At 48.7% G+C, this 17,635-nt stretch overlaps 7 protein-coding genes across 7 annotated transcripts; 2 read left to right on the top strand and 5 right to left on the bottom strand.

The window, feature by feature from the left end:
- Positions 1-386: 386 nt before the first annotated feature.
- N7525_007536 (FAD-binding oxidoreductase) lies at positions 387-2,504 on the bottom strand (the record flags this gene model as incomplete). Its single annotated transcript, XM_061214133.1, has 7 exons — positions 387-557; positions 628-858; positions 919-1,590; positions 1,646-1,817; positions 1,874-1,894; positions 1,954-2,375; positions 2,427-2,504. 7 exons carry the CDS (start codon positions 2,502-2,504, stop codon positions 387-389), a joined length of 1,767 nt encoding a protein of 588 aa, XP_061068564.1.
- Positions 2,505-4,644: 2,140 nt separating this feature from the next.
- On the bottom strand, positions 4,645-6,501 carry N7525_007535 (uncharacterized protein; the record flags this gene model as incomplete). Its single annotated transcript, XM_002567941.1, has 2 exons — positions 4,645-6,013; positions 6,065-6,501. The coding sequence occupies 2 exons, from the start codon at positions 6,499-6,501 to the stop codon at positions 4,645-4,647; spliced, it is 1,806 nt and encodes a 601-aa protein (XP_002567987.1).
- Positions 6,502-6,912: 411 nt separating this feature from the next.
- On the bottom strand, positions 6,913-8,859 carry N7525_007534 (uncharacterized protein; the record flags this gene model as incomplete). Its single annotated transcript, XM_002567940.2, has 5 exons — positions 6,913-7,256; positions 7,313-8,022; positions 8,072-8,111; positions 8,164-8,442; positions 8,508-8,859. The coding sequence occupies 5 exons, from the start codon at positions 8,857-8,859 to the stop codon at positions 6,913-6,915; spliced, it is 1,725 nt and encodes a 574-aa protein (XP_002567986.1).
- A 334-nt stretch (positions 8,860-9,193) lies between these two features.
- On the top strand, positions 9,194-11,178 carry N7525_007533 (acyl-CoA carboxylase subunit beta; the record flags this gene model as incomplete). Its single annotated transcript, XM_061214132.1, has 7 exons — positions 9,194-9,377; positions 9,430-9,556; positions 9,605-9,672; positions 9,724-9,794; positions 9,842-10,457; positions 10,520-10,613; positions 10,662-11,178. The coding sequence occupies 7 exons, from the start codon at positions 9,194-9,196 to the stop codon at positions 11,176-11,178; spliced, it is 1,677 nt and encodes a 558-aa protein (XP_061068563.1).
- Positions 11,179-11,620: 442 nt separating this feature from the next.
- Positions 11,621-14,080, top strand: N7525_007532 (acetyl/propionyl/methylcrotonyl-CoA carboxylase subunit alpha; the record flags this gene model as incomplete). The annotated part of the gene is made up of 2 exons (XM_002567938.1): positions 11,621-11,829; positions 11,887-14,080. The coding sequence occupies 2 exons, from the start codon at positions 11,621-11,623 to the stop codon at positions 14,078-14,080; spliced, it is 2,403 nt and encodes an 800-aa protein (XP_002567984.1).
- A 242-nt stretch (positions 14,081-14,322) lies between these two features.
- N7525_007531 (acyl-CoA dehydrogenase family protein) lies at positions 14,323-15,869 on the bottom strand (the record flags this gene model as incomplete). Its single annotated transcript, XM_002567937.1, has 5 exons — positions 14,323-14,801; positions 14,875-14,964; positions 15,034-15,261; positions 15,326-15,635; positions 15,699-15,869. 5 exons carry the CDS (start codon positions 15,867-15,869, stop codon positions 14,323-14,325), a joined length of 1,278 nt encoding a protein of 425 aa, XP_002567983.1.
- A 497-nt stretch (positions 15,870-16,366) lies between these two features.
- Positions 16,367-17,495, bottom strand: N7525_007530 (uncharacterized protein; the record flags this gene model as incomplete). Its single annotated transcript, XM_002567936.2, has 4 exons — positions 16,367-16,430; positions 16,485-16,722; positions 16,784-17,349; positions 17,404-17,495. The coding sequence occupies 4 exons, from the start codon at positions 17,493-17,495 to the stop codon at positions 16,367-16,369; spliced, it is 960 nt and encodes a 319-aa protein (XP_002567982.2).
- Positions 17,496-17,635: the final 140 nt, after the last annotated feature.

Here is a 17,635-nt window from a genome sequence, read left to right as displayed (position 1 = left end):
GAAGGAGAGTTTATTGTGTAGAAAAGGAAGGCCACTGAACCTAAGGTTCTAAGACTAACGAACACCAAATCATCGTCAACTACCTGGGTAAGTCGCCCGGGGAATCCCAGACAGCCATAACACCCATCTCAACACGATTATTTCTTCCTCGCCGTTCCTCTCCTACTCCGGGTCCATTACAAGATATATCTTCTGTGGGACAAGTGGCTCGCTAAGCTTACAAGGCTTAAACAGCTACTCTAGGCCCATTCTCTCTGTAGATCCTATATGGCCTTGTGAGCTATTCAGGCACGTCGATGAAGGTAGAGCATCTTACCATCCGGGAATGGTTTCCATTCTGTTACCATGTCCCTGGGATCCACCATGGCCTGCGCCTACGCGGCAATTCAAAAGACAGGACAGAGAGAGCCGTTGTTCTGCTGCACAAACGACTCACTTCCCACACAGTGGTGGCACCACAAGAGGTTATCCGGGTCATACTTTTGCTTGATCGAAAGAATCCGGGGATAGTTTGGTCCCCAAAATGCCCACTGCCAGTCGGGTTCCCAAGGGTTGGCCTTCAGTTAACTGTTAGTATTGTATTTCGCCTATAAGTTGCAACCATATGGAGGGAAGGGTTGATCGTACCTCATTGTAGTAAACCCCAGAGTCTGGGGCGAGCTGTCGCATGGCGTATCCTGTAGTATTCGTCACCTGCGCAATAGCCTTTTCAGCAGCAGAAATCGGCAGGCGGTCATTCCATTTTACACCGCTAATCAAATGAACTGCGGCATCCCGCCAAGCCGGGTTCAAGGAGCTGTCGACTGGCCTGTGACTAATGGTCATAGTGCCAGAAAGGGAGGGATTGGAGACTCCATCCTATTAAGTCGAAAGCCGTTTGAGCATCTGCTTCACGGGTAGTAACAAGGTGGAACTTACCGCAAAGGCTTCATTTCTATCTCCAATAATTTCGAGGGTCTCCGCGAGTGAGTCTGTATCTTCAATGGCCTTGCGAGGGATCAGCCGGGTTGCACGAGCCCCATAATTGAGACCAGCATGTCCACCTGGCGGCATACTCTTCTCGATGGCATACCAAACTGGCAACCACGAAGAGAATGATGAAGAATCAACGCTGTCATTGTGTTTTTGGACGTGAATTATGAGCGGGCTGATTAGGTGGTCAATTGAGGTAGTGTTACTCGTATTGGGCTGGAACATCGTGTACTGGAAGCCGTAAGGCGATACACCAGCTGTGTAATAGCCCATCACGCCTGCATCCTGAAGCTTGACCATTTCCTTGTGGATACCTGCAATAACCCTCCACCATGCCTTGGCGGACGTTCCATTACGAGCAGTCATGGACACCGTAGCGGTCGAAAGTGATGGCATCGGATAGGCGTTGACTGTAAGACTCAGAATAACACCAAAAGTTCCGCCACCACCACCCCGGATCGCCCAGAAGAGATCCTTGTTTTGGCATTTGTTGGCTGTCACGAGATCACCATTGGGTGTGACGACGGTGGCCTCCATGACATTATCGGCGCCCATGCCGTAGGCTCCAGTCAGGACTCCGTGGCCACCTCCGGTTGCCCATCCAGCAACGCCAACATCCTGGTGAACTGTCAGTGCACGTGGGACTTTGAAAGCGAAGTGCGCATGCCCTTACCATGCTTGTTCCTGCAACAGCCGTCAAATTTCGCTTGGCTAGCTGGTCAAGGAGCTCACCATCTTGAATCCCTGCACCGACAGTCGCTGCCATGTGACTGTTGGCGGAGCTGCAGTTTGAAGGTTTGAAGGACTGATGGATTTTGAACTGTTTCATGTGGTGTGTCCAAATCCTAATTTTGTGAGCTATGCATTCTCTCATCTGTGCAGGATAGTAACTACCACATACGACAAGCTGCCAGCGGCAGAACTGGGAGGTTATTAGCCAGATAATCCTTTTCCCTTATAACAAATGTTGGGTAAGCTCACCTCTTCTCCGGATTATGTCCAGTGTTCTTGATATTGAGTCTCACGTTGTGGTCCTTCGCAAACTCCAAAGTAGCCTGCACGTGCCGTGCCGTGGTTGCGTTCACAACATAGAGAGACAAGTATCCCAGAGAACATCCTTTAGCGCGCGCATGTGGATCCCCCGAGACACTGGTACCATTGGGGTAGATTGGAGTGCAGGTGTTATTTGACCATAAGGGATCTGATACTGTCACCGGATTGGATGAGTGATACTCAGGGTTAGACCAATTTTTGAGCAGGTATTGACAGGCAGATGGATTATAATTCGGCTCTGATTTATAGCAGACGGAGCCGGGAGGAATTGTCTTAATCAGACGACCGGAGACGGTCTCATTCAAGGCTGACCAGTCAGCGTCTGAGGGCCAACAGGGATCTGAAGGAGCCTAAGGTTGCATCAGTGGTGTTCAATTTCGGTTAAAAGGCGAGGACATTACACATTTGCATTGCGAGCCGGCCGCTGCCACACTATATGCCAGTAGCGACACAGGCAGCAAAGCGGATAAAAATCGCATTCTGAAGAAGTGCATAAGTAGATTGGAATTTCCAGTCCTTGTCGAAGTAGACGAAATCATACACTGGCATCGGAGGACTCTTTAAATGCCCATAAGATTCCCTGGTCGTATTCGTGTTTCCAATTTCCCTTGTTCGGCGACTACATCTGCTCCACATTACATTAATCTTGTCTTGTACAAGATCGGCGAGATTAACAAGGAACCACTACTCCGTACATCAATGCGATATTCGAAGGCTTAGAACCGAATTTTAATTAGGTAGCCTCGTTCCAGTGTCTAAAATTAACTTCTTCCAGATGCACAACATACTCCATACGGATGACGTAGTCTTCGAATCTCTATAATAGAGGCATGTGTCTTCGACTTCCAATTGAAATGTAAGGTTGGCGTTTGAGGTATTCTCATACGTCCGCCGGTAGCCACGAAGACTCCGTGTATTTCAAAAGAACACCCCAAGACGCGGCAATGATAAGTGCGTGCGGCTCCCGTTGCTCCATAATGCTTACAAACTCCTCAGGTTGCCGATATAGCCACCCGAGATCAACAAGTGCATCAAATGAAGTCCTGTCTTCCCGGCGCAAACCTTTCGGTAGACCTCACATATAATCTCAAGGAGGTCCTTGATGGCTGATATACACATGACGCGGTTAGACTCGTCCTCCTCCTGTTCGACAAAACGTTGAATGGCTTCCGTATACATCGTACGTTTAGATAGTCCGGAGCACGTCTTAGGTGCCATCGCAAAATCCAGCCCCACGGACCCGCCTCTGGTTCTAGTTTGCCAGTAAATCTTTGTCGCGGTAGTTTGCCATAATAAATTGGACGCCGCGCATGAGAATAAGCCATTCGGACGTACCGCTTGTGTTGAAAATGGGATATTCCCCGGCACATCCCCACGGCCAAAATATATGAAGCAAATTGGTCAGGGTGACATATATATTTTCTGCCAGTTTTCGTCATACAGCTGGGACAGAATCCCTGCCACAGATCGGATGCCGAAGGTAAAGTGATCATTTGCTTGCTGGGAAAAGTACAATCGATCTTGTGGTGGGTGCAGTTGGAACATAAATCAAGTGGGGTGCAAATCCACTATATCGGGACAAGTAGGGGGATATTGTGAGAAGGATCGCTGGATATTGTGTCACAGAGAAAATACGAATATGCTACGGTGCTCGGACGTGGAATTGATTGAGTGAACTTTTATATGGTTACCTGCTGAGCATAGATCGTCGGTAACATACGGAGTACCTACATATGTATTTACATCCTAGGTAGGTATCCGCCCGCTCCGTCCACACTCCCTAAACGGGTTAAACCGGACACGAATACGACCACCCAATAGACGCCCAGGAAAGTCGCGAGAGAAACACAAACATCGAGTTGAGACCCCCTGCAGGACACATTAGCGGTAAGTAGGCCTTGCAGAAATTTAACCTTCACCAGTTTTTTATAGTAAATCGGGGCACAATGGGACAGAAGAGGTCTAGAATTACAATACGATGTTAGCACCTGATCAGAACGACCCTTCCATTGCTTCAGAAGATTATGGCGCCCTTATTTTTAGGCTTCTGGAAGGTAAGGTACCGATGACATTGGTAATACCTATGAGCTTCCCAACAAGCACCGCATTATACATCATCCCAAGGAGCTCGTTATATGTACTTGTGGTACCCAACTACAATGTGGGGGTATATTTGGGGTGCCTTCCAAGATTCTATGCCGGGTAAATTATTAGATTATCGTCAGTCTATGTGACTATTTAGAGATGATTATTGCCAAATGGAACTTGAACGATAACATCCATACGTCGTCACGCTGTAGGTAAGCATCCATGGATACCTAGGAACAAGATAGCAAATATTTAAGTCACTGGCGTTGAATAGGTTCGAGGATAGGATTGTGGAGGTTTTATTTTTTTGGGAGCCCGGTTGGATCGTGCCAATCGGTCCAGCGGCTATCTACGTAGGGATCAATGGCACTGCCCCGGTGTTGTCGACGAGTCTCGTTGTCGCCAAATTATCACCGGCCATTGTTGATGGCTGCTGCTACCAATTAAGAAGAGATAGAGAAGAAGAAGAAATTAGGATTATTCAAGGTATACTACAGTATGTACGATTTAGCTCATTTTCCATTTCAAAGCCTACAGCTTGGACTTGGACGTTCCCTGAGTAAAAGCATCCCAGTCCACCTTCCGTCCCGCCTGAAATTCCTTCACACCATGCGCACCATCAGCATCAACATGCATCATTTCTTCAAACAACCCCTTTATCCCAGTCACCTGTTCATCCCTCCCAGCATGGGCCCATCCAAGTCTGACAAGCTCCTTGGACATCCGAGAAGCACCAGGAGACGCAACCTTCAATCGTGACAGAAGTATATCCAACCTCGCACTGAGCTCCTCTGCGCCGTCAGCCACATCAAAGACAAGACCACGCGCTCGAAGTTCCTCAACCGAAACCGGACGTGCAGACAACATGGCTTCACGAGCAAACGGGATGCCCCATTCCCTGACAACATATTTCGATATAGTGGCAGGACAGAGCCCAAGCTTCACTTCGCTTAGCGTTACGGATGCATCCAGTGTAGCGAGTCTTATATCGCAGGAAAATGCTAGGCCGACACCGCCTCCGAATGCTGGCCCGTTCAAACAGGCAATAGTCACTTTGGGAGATTGATCAATGGACTCAAATAAGCCAGTCAAGCGGTGAAACTGGGCAACACTGGCTGAACCGCTTTGCGCAACTGGTGTGCTCCCTTTTCCGAGGTCCATGCCTGTGCAGAAGAACCTACCATTCCCGGTGATAATAATGCGCGAGATCTGCGGATCTTTGCTGGCTCTTGTCACCACGGATGTCAGAGCTGAGATAATCGGTGCTGTCAATGCATTGCCGTTTTTTGCTCGGTTTAAGACGACCTTGAGATTGACTCCTGACTGATAAAGCTGCAGTCCCTTTGCCTCCTTTGTGAGGTTCCATTGAAGGGAAGGATATTTCGATGACTTTCCCTTCACACTTGAAATGGACTTGCTCTTTATCGCAAGTGCTGCGCCGGCTCGACTGCCATTTGGTCTTTTGAGCTGATCTGAGATCCAAACCCCGATTTCAACGAGCTTCGGTAGATCAACACCGGTGCTGATACCCGCATTGTGGAACATATACACCAGGTCCTCTGTGGCTACATTGCCTTTGGCTCCAGGCGCAAAAGGACAGCCACCCAGTCCCGCTACACTGGAGTCGAAGACTCGCAGCCCGCACTTGTATGCTTCCCAGACATTTGCCACGGCTTGACCGTATGTGTCATGGAAGTGACCTGCGAGTTTCTCGCCGGGAATGTCGTTGTCGAGAAGGAAGGTTATGAGGCTGCGCACATTGGATGGGGAGCCGACGCCTAGCGTGTCACCTAGACTGACTTCATAGCAGCCTGCATCGAGGAGTTCTTTCACGCAGCGGAGAACTGACGCCGGTTGCGTTGGTCCGTCGTACGGGTCCGCGAATATGCACGATACATAACTGTGGCAGTCAGCACAAGAATCCCGACGAATGTGAAGCAAGGTCACTCACCCTCGAACAACAGTATTTGATTTCAGCGCTAGAGAGACCACATCCCTCGCCCTCTCTATGCCCTGCTCAACAGAGCAGTTGATATTGGCCTTACTGAACCCCTCAGTAGCACTGATAAAGACAGCGACCTCTTTAACCCCATATTCAATTGCAACGTCCAACCCTTTAGCAGTCGGCACCAAGACAGGAAGTCTCAAGTCCTTCCCACCCATCCTCCTAATTCCCTCGTCCCCAAGGACATCCCGGCAATCCGCCAACTGTGGAATTCTTCTAGGTGACACAACAGATGTCAACTCAATAGTACCCAGCCCCGTCTCTTCCAATCTCTTGATTAATTCCAGTTTCATCGATGTCGGGATCGAATCTCGAATATTCTGCAACCCATCTCGGGGACCTACTTCCACGATTCGGACGGCTGGGAGGCTTTTCACGGTCATGGTGCCACACGGTGTGGTGAATATGCACAGTGATAGTATCTGGGAAACTTGACCTTTAGTCTGACATCGGAATTACCTCTCGAATGATGTTATCATACTCTCGGTATATCCACCTGGATGTAACCTGGTCCCACCCGGACCGAGTCCGCAAAAGGCTCCACTTGGAATGTCAAACCTTATCTCCGGTCGGTCCGCGCTGGCATCGGATCTTGGACGTTCTTTGGGTGGGAATTGTCTGTAGAAAATAATCTACGACGAGTGCCTAGAGTTTTGGATGCTTATGCATCAAAGTAAATAGCCAGGTTTGAGTCTTGAAAAGCTGCTACCTACTTATTGCAATAGATCAGACATTTTTAGGTTTCCACACTGAACAATGAATGAAGGAATCGATTGGAGTTGCAATTCATATCACTATAGCTTGGCTCTCGCCGTATCCCTCTGCACTAGCAAATTTCCAAGGTCCCGCATGATGTGCTTCTGATGTTTCCCGCTCCCAGTCTTGGGGAAATCGGTTCCCACTTTTTCATCTCCAATCCAGAATGTATACTGTGGCGTCTTGTGTCGACCAAGCTTCTCGCCTACCCACTGTTTCACCTCTGTATCAGGGACTTTGGGATATCCTTCAGCCATTTTCAAAAAGCATCCAACAACCTCGCCGTATCTTTCATCTTTGATTCCAACCACACTGGCTTCGCTGATAGACGGATGCAACGTAAGTCGCTCTTCAATCTCTCTCGGAAATATATTTTCCCCGCCTAGCACCATTAGTGGTTAGCAAACCAGATCAAAATCAGGTTATACCAGAACTTACCCCGTATAATGAGATCCTTGATCCTCCCCGTAATATGAGCATATCCATCTTCATCAATAAAAGCCTCATCCCCTGTATGCATCCACAAAACTCCATCCCCATCCACCCTCATGACCTCCCGGGTCTTCTCCTCATTCCCCCAATACCCCTTCTGCAGGGCAAACCCACTAGTACACAACTCTCCCCTCTCCCCTCTCCGAACAATCTCGCCCCCTTTCCCAACAACCTTGGCACCCGTATGCGGCAGGACTCTACCCACGGTCGATGTCCCCTTCTCATCCCCATCCTCAATAGAGGTAATGAATGTGACTGGACTGGTTTCGGTCATGCCATACGCGATCAACATCTTCTGTACGCCCATTTCCTCTCTGAGCTGATTCATAAGACCTTGTGAAACAGCCGAGCCCGACGCAAGACCTGTCCTCAGATGGTGGGGACGCTGTCGACTTTTTGAAAGGACCTCCAGCTCCGAAATGTACATTGTCGGAACGCCGAGGAGGACGGTTGCGTTTTCGGAGAGGATTGTTGAAACGAATTTCCGGACGTCGAAGAAGTCTGATGGAAATACTATTGAGCTGCCGTGTACGAAAGACGCGAGGAAGCCTAAGACTAAACCAAAGCAGTGGAATAGAGGTGGGGGGCAGCAGATTATGTCTGTTGGGGTGAGGTGCATTGCGTCGCCGACAAAGCGGGCGTTGTTGAGGAGGTTACTGCGCTTCTTAGTGAGATTATCTTTGGATATTGGGGAAATTTACTCACATGTGGCTTAGCATGGCAGCTTTTGGGGAGCCAGTGGTTCCTACTTGGATATTAGATGGCGGAACATTTTGAAGGTGATTAAAGGATAATACCGGAGGTGAATTGTAGGTTGAGGACATCTTCGGGCTCCACGGACTTCTCTGCACGGAGCAGCATTGAGTCTTTCATGAAGACAGATTGGGCGCCAGAGGTAAAGGCGCTGTAAGACTGCATTTCGACTCCGGTGCTACTTGGATCCTTATTCCCAAAGTTGACAACCCGGCGGAGTTCTGGCAGAGCAGGGTTTCTCGATTGATCACCACAAAGCGCGTTGATATGAGCCGAGAGACTCCGCGAACCAATATCGGAGGCAACGAAAACCAATTTGCAAGCTAAATATATGAGATGAGTGATCAGAACTTGTGGTATTTGACCAATTGAACTATCCAGAACTTACAGCTCTTTTGCACAGCACTCATTAGTTCCCTTGGAATGTAGGTATTGTTCAGAACAACAACAGGGCATCCAATGCGCCCGCCACCGAGGAAAACCTCAATATACTGATAACAGTTCCCTGCCATGACTCCAACACAGTCTCCCTTGCGTAGTCCCATCTCTAGCATTGCCTTTGCAAGAATCTTGCTCCGCTCTGCCAATTGACGGTATGAGAGTCGGACGGATTGCCAAGGGAAAATAGCAGCTACTCGGTCTTCATACTGGGAAGCTTGCTTGTCGATGAAGTTTCCCAGTGTTTCAAACCACAAGGCAGGCTCTTTGGAGCCTTGAAGGAGCGCGAGTCTGGCTTCCATTATGTTTGAATAGTGGCCCAAGGGCGATTGGGGTCGGTTTCCAAAATGAGTGAGATTGGAAGTAGGTAGAGCGTTGGAATAAATGATGCCGATATTAGCTGAAATATGTAGTATAAAAGTATTCAATTGTTAAATACACATATGTTCTGTCCGCATTAGATCTGTAGTATCTGGGTCTGCTTCCCCCCCTTGGTCGGGTGAGCCCCGGGCTTCGGACCGAGCGTGCCTTGCCCTGTCCGCGGGGTTTCTTAACTTACACGTCGAGCGATCACTCCTCACAGTGTAATTTTTATCCTAAAACCATTGATCGTTTTTGTTACTTGTTAGATTCAGTATGGCGACCGAGTCATCATTCCCAGTTCACTCTGCGAACCTGGACCTTCGGGCAGAGTCGTTCCAAGCAAACAAGAAGAGCTGGGAGCCTGTCCTGGAAAGATTTGAAGATTGCTTGAGGAAGGTGTCTGCCGAGGGAAATGAGGTTTCCATGAGAAGGCACCAGAGCCGCGGCCAGCTCCTCCGTAAGTGAGCTTTTGCCCAGTTTATGCCGTATCTAACACTGGATGGGAACAGCCAGAGATCGGATCGCATTGTTACTAGATCAAGACTCGCCTTTTCTGGAACTTTGTGCTTTTGCTGGGTTTGAAAACAAAGACTCTACGCCATGTGCGAACTTGATTGCTGGAATTGGCAATGTTTGGTAGGCGAAGTAAATTGCCTGAGGTTCGGTCCGCTCTAACAACCATAGTGGAACGCCATGTCTTCTCATGTCACATATCCCAACACAGAGTGGAGGGGCTTGGAATGAGATGACAGGTGAGCTCATAATTTTTGATTAGCTGATTATTTATCTAACACATGCTATAGTGCTCAAAGTGAATCGGATGATGGAAATCGCGTTTGAGAACGATCTACCGCTGATATCTTTGGTTCAATCGGTTAGTACAGCGAGGCACTATGGGACAGCCTTATACTGACAAACCAGGCCGGTGTTTTTCTACCTCAACAATTTCGAGTCTTCCACAAGGGAGGCCAGCTCTTCCGCGATCTTGCTGTCCGTACGCAGCACGGAAAGCCATCGTGTGCAATCGTATTCGGGGCTTCCACCGCAGGTGGAGCGTATCATCCCGCTTTGTCGGATTACACAATCTTTGTTGAAAACCAAGCCCAAGCTTACCTTGGTGGTCCGCCTCTGGTGAAGATGGCTACTGGCGAGGTCATTGGGGCTGAAGAGCTTGGCGGTGCCAAAGTCCATGCTGTCACGACTGGACTTGCTGACCAGATTTCTTCTGATGAGTATGACACCCACTTCCTCTTTCACTCATTATATATAATGCTGACGATGAATATCAGGTTCGATGCCATCTCAAAGGCCCGAGAGTGGGTGGCCTCGTTGCACGTACGAACAACCAAGCCGAGAGTGATCGAGCCACTTCCCCCTCGGTATCCAATTGATGACTTGTTATCAATTGTCAACCCTGATATCCGGAAGCCTTTTGATATGAGTGAGGTTTTGCTGCGAATTGTTGATGATTCTCGTCTATCCGTTTTCAAGCCGAAGTATGGACCGAATATCATAACCGCCAGGGCTCATATAATGGGTAAGAAAAGAAACCCCGGTGTGCTATTGGGTCGCTCTAAGCTAATATTAATTTTTTTACAGGCTTGCCTGTTGGTATCGTAGCCAACCAACTGTCGGTCATCAACCCGAACGAGGCAGGAAAGGCTGCGCAATTCATTCGAATGTGCAACCAGCAGTATGGTCTTCGATTCTGGTTCTGCTGAGAGGAGGCTAACTCATACAGAAACACTCCGATTATCTTCCTGCACAACGTTACCGGATTCATGGTTGGCGCTAAGGCAGAACACGCCGGAATCATCAAAATGGGCGCTCAACTCGTCTCGGCCGTCAGCTGTTCGACAGTACCCCACATCTCTATCATTCTCGGTGCTTCATACGGAGCTGGGAACTACGCTATGTGTGGACGATCGTATAAGCCACGTTTTCTCTTTACATGGCCGACGGGTCGCTGCAGTGTTATGGGACCCGATCAGCTGTCGGGTGTTATGGAGAATGTCCAACAAGCGAGTGCTATGTCGAAGGGGGTTACTCTATCACCCGAAAAGCTGAAGAAGCAGGTGCAGGAATTTAGGGACAGGGTTCAGCGGGATGCAGAGTGCTACTCGACTAGCGCTATGTTGATTGATGATGGAATCATTGAGCCTCGGGATACGCGCGATGTATTGGGTATGTGTTTGGAGGTTGCTACGTTGCAGGGAGTTAAGGGGGCAGAGTCGCATAGTCTGTTGGCAAGAATTTAGATATGCTGTATCTATAACGTCGTCTTGGGACATTTTGGCACAGCATCTATACGGAATCTAAATATAAGGTCACACATGTCTAGGCAATATTGCTATGGAAATACATTCAACCTTTCAAGTATCTAGCACACTATGGAATAGTCGCAAGAATCATATCAAAGCTTTCCACTAGATCCACAGCACCACTCCTCTTCGTCTCCGGGTTACTCCCGAGATCATCCCCGTAGTTTCCAAGACTGCGTGGGTTGGCTGCGCACCGGACCGACCCCACAGTCGTGAGGCGGACGCCGGACCGAGCGGGTCTGGCTCGGGGAGGGAGCCTTCCGAGATGTGTAGAAGACAAATTGTGAGTATAATGAATACCTGCTCTGATTATGTGGATTGGTCTTTAATCACACAGATCTCCGGCCTAATCCGATTCTTGTCTGAAACCTGAAGCAAGATGACCATGGCAAATACCAATAAGTATGAAGACACAAGCAATGCTTCACCTCTTCGCAAACCATTATTCGTCGCGCAGCCCCCACTAGGCAGTGATGGTCGACAGATAATCCGGAAGGTGCTTATTGCCAATCGCGGTGAAATTGCGTGTCGCATTATCAAGACCTGTCGGGTATTGAACATTCTGTCCGTCGCAGTTTATGTTGATGAGTAGGTGCCCAACGTATCAACTCACGGTGGTCATTGGTCATATACTAACTATACAAGGGACGCTTCTTCACGTCATGTTCGAGATGCCGATGAAGCCATCAATATTGGCAGCATTGACAGGAGTGAAAGAAACCCTTTTCTTGACATCGACCTACTCATTCGCACTGCAGTCTCTGCAGGAGCTCAAGCAATCCACCCTGGTTATGGATATCTGAGCGAGAATGCAGATTTTGCAAACACCGTCCGGAAAGCAGGGCTCATCTTCGTCGGGCCAAGTGCCAGTGCCATGTCAACTTTAGGTGACAAGCGGTCATCGAAAGAATATTTGCGACAGCAGGCACCCGATGTCCCTCTGATTCCCGGCTTCTCCGGATCCAGCCAAGACGAAGATGCGTTGAAGCAAGCTGCACAGGAGATTGGTTTTCCAGTGATGCTCAAAGCATCTGCAGGAGGTGGTGGGAAGGGCATGCGAATTGTGCGAGAAGCAGGAGAATTGAAACAGGAGCTTGCGCGGGCACAATCAGAGGCCCAGCGATCATTCGGCTCAAGTGATTGTATATTGGAAAAGTACATCGAAAGCAGCAAACACGTTGAGATTCAGATTTTGGGTGACTCGCACGGGGAAGTGATCTCATTTTTCGATCGTGACTGCTCTGTTCAGCGAAGACATCAAAAGGTCATCGAGGAAACTCCTTGCACTTTTCTCACGGATGAAACGCGGCAAAATATGAGCAACACTGCCGTTCGTATTGCCAAGTTGATTGGATATGAGAACGCCGGTACGGTCGAGTTCATCGTCGATATTAAAACCAATCACTTCTATTTCCTTGAAGTCAACGCTAGATTGCAAGTCGAGCATCCGATCACTGAGGAGGTCACACAAGTGGATTTGGTTGCACTCCAATTATTTGTCGCTGCCAGTGGAAAATTGCAGAGCCTGCCTGTCGTTCAGAATGTCACTCAAAAGGGACACGCAATCGAATGCCGCTTGTGCGCTGAAGATCCGCAAAAGAGTTTCTTCCCAGAGCACGGCAAGGTCCACCTATGGCTTCCGGCGTCAGGTGCCCTCGGGCCAGGTCGAGACATCCGCTACGAAACAGCGATTGAGACTGGATCCACTGTCTCAATTTATTTTGATTCCATGATCGCCAAGATTGTCGTTTGGGCGCCGACTAGGCCTCTTGCCGTGGAGAAGATGGCCAAGGTGCTCGCTCATACTGCTTGTGTTGGTGTTAAAACCAATCAACTCTTCCTGCAGGCTTGTTTATTGAACAAAGCATTCTATGACCCTGCATACGAAACGTCATTCATCCCTACACACATCGATGAATTGCTGCAACCATACTGGAGTGGGGACCTACAGGAGGTGGAGAAGGTGCTTTCTGTTCTACCGGGCTTGGTTGTTCGGAAAATTCCGAGCTTCATACCGGTCGGCATTCAGAAGAAGCCATTCTGGGGTGTTCGGGCACAGTTCCGCAATCAACGGATGGACCCGGTCAGTGTTCACTGCGACATTGTGACGACTGTGGACTGGCCTGGTAAGAAGCAAGAGGATATTGATTTCGCAACTACGATGTGTATATGGAAGCCTCAAATCAAGCAGAGTTCAAGCAGCGAGGCAGAGGCATATCTCATCCCTGTTGAAAAGGTTGGGCAGTCTCAAGAAGAGTCAGCCGCGGCTGCCACACAGGTATCCGCCCAGTATAACAGCATCAGCCAGGCACTACGCAGTGGAAAGGCCATGTCTTCTAGTCCCTATCGAGTCAGCATCGATTCATGGCATCCGTCACAAGGAAATCCCGCTATGGTTGAATCATGGCTGGCCTCTACCATTCAGCTCTCCATCGACGGAACCAAGTTTCTAGCACATGTGGCTCTCCCTTCAGCCAAACCGCACGCGCTGGTCGGAGAGATTGATCGAGGCCAGCGAGTCTTCTGCCATTTACCTGCCCTTGGGACGTATGTTGAGTTCAAACGCGATACACTGTTATCATTTGCAGAAAGTATCCGGTCTGTGGCGAAGGCTAAGGGCGGGCCTGAGCAAAGGACTATTGAGGCGCCAATGCCCTGCAAGGTTCTATCAATTTTGAAAAGCAATGGAGAAGAGGTTCAATCTGGTGAGTCAGTAATGGTTATTGAAAGCATGAAGATGGAAGTTAGTATTGCGGTTTCTGTGTCCGGGAAGTTCGAGACGAGATGGAAGCAAGGAGATGCAGTGGAGGAAGGGAAGATTCTTTGCTCTGTGGTATGAAATAAGACCCTATATCGCAATAGTATGATTAGATCAAACCCAACGCCCAATATACATAGTATCAAGAATTGAAAAAAGTGGTACATTACCAATTTAACCTCTCGGATTGTATCAAAGGTAAGTCCTGATCAGGAAGTAGTCTGTCTATATTTGCATCAAAGAGACCTCGGACATATGAGTCATATGACTCAAAGATACACGATTTCGCATGTCCATTGCTGATATTGATTTACAGCTAGGTTCTAGAGTTTGCTCTGCTTCTTCATCGCCTTAATCTCCTGATTGACGGCCAACTCTGACAGAATCTCTTCACTCCCGCCTCCAACAACCATTACCCTAACGTCACGACTGACCTGCTCAATCCTGGAGCCACGACCATTCTTGGAGTACCCAAGTCCACCCATAACCTGCTGAGACTCTCGGTTGACCTTCTCCAGAGTTTGACCTGCCAGCACTTTCAAATTCGCAAACAGCCCTCCCGTTCCAGCGTCCGTGCCCTCCTTCTTGGCTATCTCTGCGATATACACAAGCTGCTCCATCCATGCGTAATTCGAGTCAAGACTGCGCGCCATTGCACTGAACTTCGAGCGAATAATTTGGTTCTCGATAAGCCTTTTCCCAAACGTTTCACGGGTTATGGCGTGCTGGTAGGCATCCTCGGCGCAGACACGGGCCATGCGGAGGGATGTACAGGCCAACCACAGGCGCTCATGGTTGAAATCTGGCTTCTGTTAGATCTCCTCTGATTTTTGCAGACTTGTTTTAGAGAATGGAAGGACGATCGCGAGACTCACTGTTCATGATGACGGGGAACCCTTTGTTTTCCTCTCCCAGCAGGTTGTCGACGGGGACTTCAACCTGATCGAACTCAATGTAGGTTGATCCTATCAATGGGTTAGCCAGCTCGACTACGATGGCTTCATATGATAGACCGCCAGAATAAATTGACGTACCACTAGCATGAACGCCTGAGTTCTCGATCTTCCTGCAGATTACTCCGGGAGCTTTCATCGGAATTACCAGAGCTGATATACCATGAGTGCCTGATCCTCCAGTCCTCACAGCAGCAGTGCAAAAGTCAGCGAAGATGCCGTTCGTGATCCATTTCTTCGCCCCATTCACAATGTAAGCATCGCCTTTCCGTTCAGCAACAGTCGTTATTCCAGCAACATCAGATCCAGCTACAGCCCATGAATCGTCAGCCAACGAGTTGTATAAATATCACAATGGAAAGATAACTCTCACCATCAGGCTCAGTCACACCAAGGCAAAATCGAATTTTCCCTTTCAGCATATCCGGAAGAAAGCGGCGCTTCTGCTCTTCATTTCCAAAGTTGATAATAGGCGGTCCGCCAATCGAGTTTCCGCACCCGAGCGCCCACACAATACCAAGGTATCCGCAGCGAGCCAGCTCGTCAATGACGACGATATCGTGGAACCCATCCCACTCGTAGGGATTGATATCGCCGGGAAGTCGTTGGCCGTCTAGGTAGTCTGCCGCCAGTGGAAAAGAAGCGACGGCGGTATATCCTAACTCTGCGTGGCGCTTTTGAGCCTGAAAAGTGATTACTTCAATATTGACCGTGGATAACTGCTCATAGAGTACATCGCTGCTTACCTCGGGCGGAACGAATCCTTGCTTTTCCCATTCCTCACAAAATGGTGAGATATGTTCATCCACATACTGGCGAACTTCTTTTTGCAGTTTGCGATGTGAATCTTTGTAATACGGGCTATGCTTCCGGTTAAGCCATAAAGGGTCGGCGAACGGCACGTTGGAAACAGACATGATCGCTGTTGGGATCCTTCTTTTTGAGATTTGAAAGTCCAACTTCAGTCGGTCTAATACTTTCCAATTATTCTGTCTCTTTGGATCAGTACGTTGTTTCCGAATTCCAGGCTCTATGTCCTAGTTGGGACCGATATCCGCAGTCGGACCGGTGCTGACGCCGGGGAAAGCGGTTCGGACCGCCAGGACCGAAGAATATGGACTCCACGCAGTCTTCCCTTGTATTGATTTCTGCTGGGCATCTCTGAACTGATGATTGAAGCTTTCTTAATAGACTGGTCTGTAATTGAAAATTCAATATATGTCTTGATCGTGGGTTGGGCCGACATCTCATAGTGCTCAGGGTCAGAGACCCTAGAGCGCTCTGTTCTCTAACGGACCTTAAACCAGGCAAGTTTCTCGTAAGGTTTTGATATTTATCTATTCCCTAACCCAATAATAACTAGAACCATACACACGGGATAGTACCAATTATATCAAAAACTTGATGGCCTCTTTCATGATAGACGCTGCATCCGTCTTCTGTGCAAGGAGATTGCCATAACAAGTAGAACCTCAGTCCTATCCGTCAAGTTAGTTTTTCACGAGGAAAGCAGGAACGTGTCTGAACTGTACCTCTCCTTCAACATCATCATCAGCCCCTGAACCAAAAACCCCTTGATGATCTGTGGGGCTAGCCCTTTGTACAGTCGAAAGAATCCTTCATTGCTTATGACATAGGCAAGAGCCTCGGTGAATCCCTTAAAAGGCTTGCCATTTCGACAGTCGGGAGGTTTGGATTGCAACATGGTCTTCGCGACGATGAGTGGATGCGTGGCGATGGTCGCTAGTACTTTCGAAAGGGCGCCGAGTACTACAGATCAAACCAGGCGAGTCAGTAACTGTCCAGACCTTCAACAAGAATGCGCACTCACGAAAGGCATCCAGAGAGCTGGGCCCTTTCTTGTGTGACACCAACTGGCCTCGTAGGGATTGGTAGACACCATACGTGATCATCGGATTCACAACAAGAATGAGGTTAACTTTCAAGCCTCTCCAAAGACCAGTCCATCCATCCTCACTTTGCACAATCTCCATCATAGTCGTCCACATTGAGATTCCTTTCTCACCAGCTTTCCGGGTTTGCTGCCGTATAGATATGACTGCGATTGGGTTGGTGCACAATTGGGCCATGGCCCCACCAACAGCCCCAAGTGCGAGTTCCTTCACGATTTTACTTTCCTGTGAAAGATCATGCAAACGAGGGACTGATTGAAGTAAGCTCCGTGCGACTGCGGACCAGTAGAAGTACGCAAAGTTCATGGAGGCTGTTCCAAAGATGGAGCTGTTGAGTCCACTGTAAAGGCCGCAAATTCCATCTTCCCGAAGGATATGTAGAGTTGCATCTAATGCATTATGGTAATCGGCATGTTCGATAGTGTCTCTGCCGTCGGCTTTCAATTCTCGTTTCTGGATTTGCACTTGTAACCGTGTCTTCACGCTGTAGTAGTTGTTAGACAAAGCCAGTGACACAATGATCAGGTAGTTTTAATACATATCAAGAGGGTATACAAGAGTGTTGGCCAGAATAGCGGCAGTTGTCCCCGAAACGACACCATTCCAAGGTGGAAGCTGTTTTCCATCCATAGCGTGCAATAGGTTGCCAAATTAACGGGGTTAGTTACCGAATAATAGCTCATCACGGGTTATTCATACCCTCAGTTCCTGTTCGGGGAAATGGATGGGATCAGAATCGGACCGAGCGGACCGAAGATATCGACAGGCGG

This window comes from Penicillium rubens, assembly GCF_028828025.1.
Source record: "Penicillium rubens strain IBT 27055 chromosome Unknown utg000003l_segment0_segment0, whole genome shotgun sequence".
Lineage (NCBI taxonomy): Eukaryota > Fungi > Ascomycota > Eurotiomycetes > Eurotiales > Aspergillaceae > Penicillium > Penicillium rubens.
The sequence above is the reverse complement of the archived record's forward strand: the minus strand, read 5'-3'. Positions and strand labels throughout refer to the sequence as shown.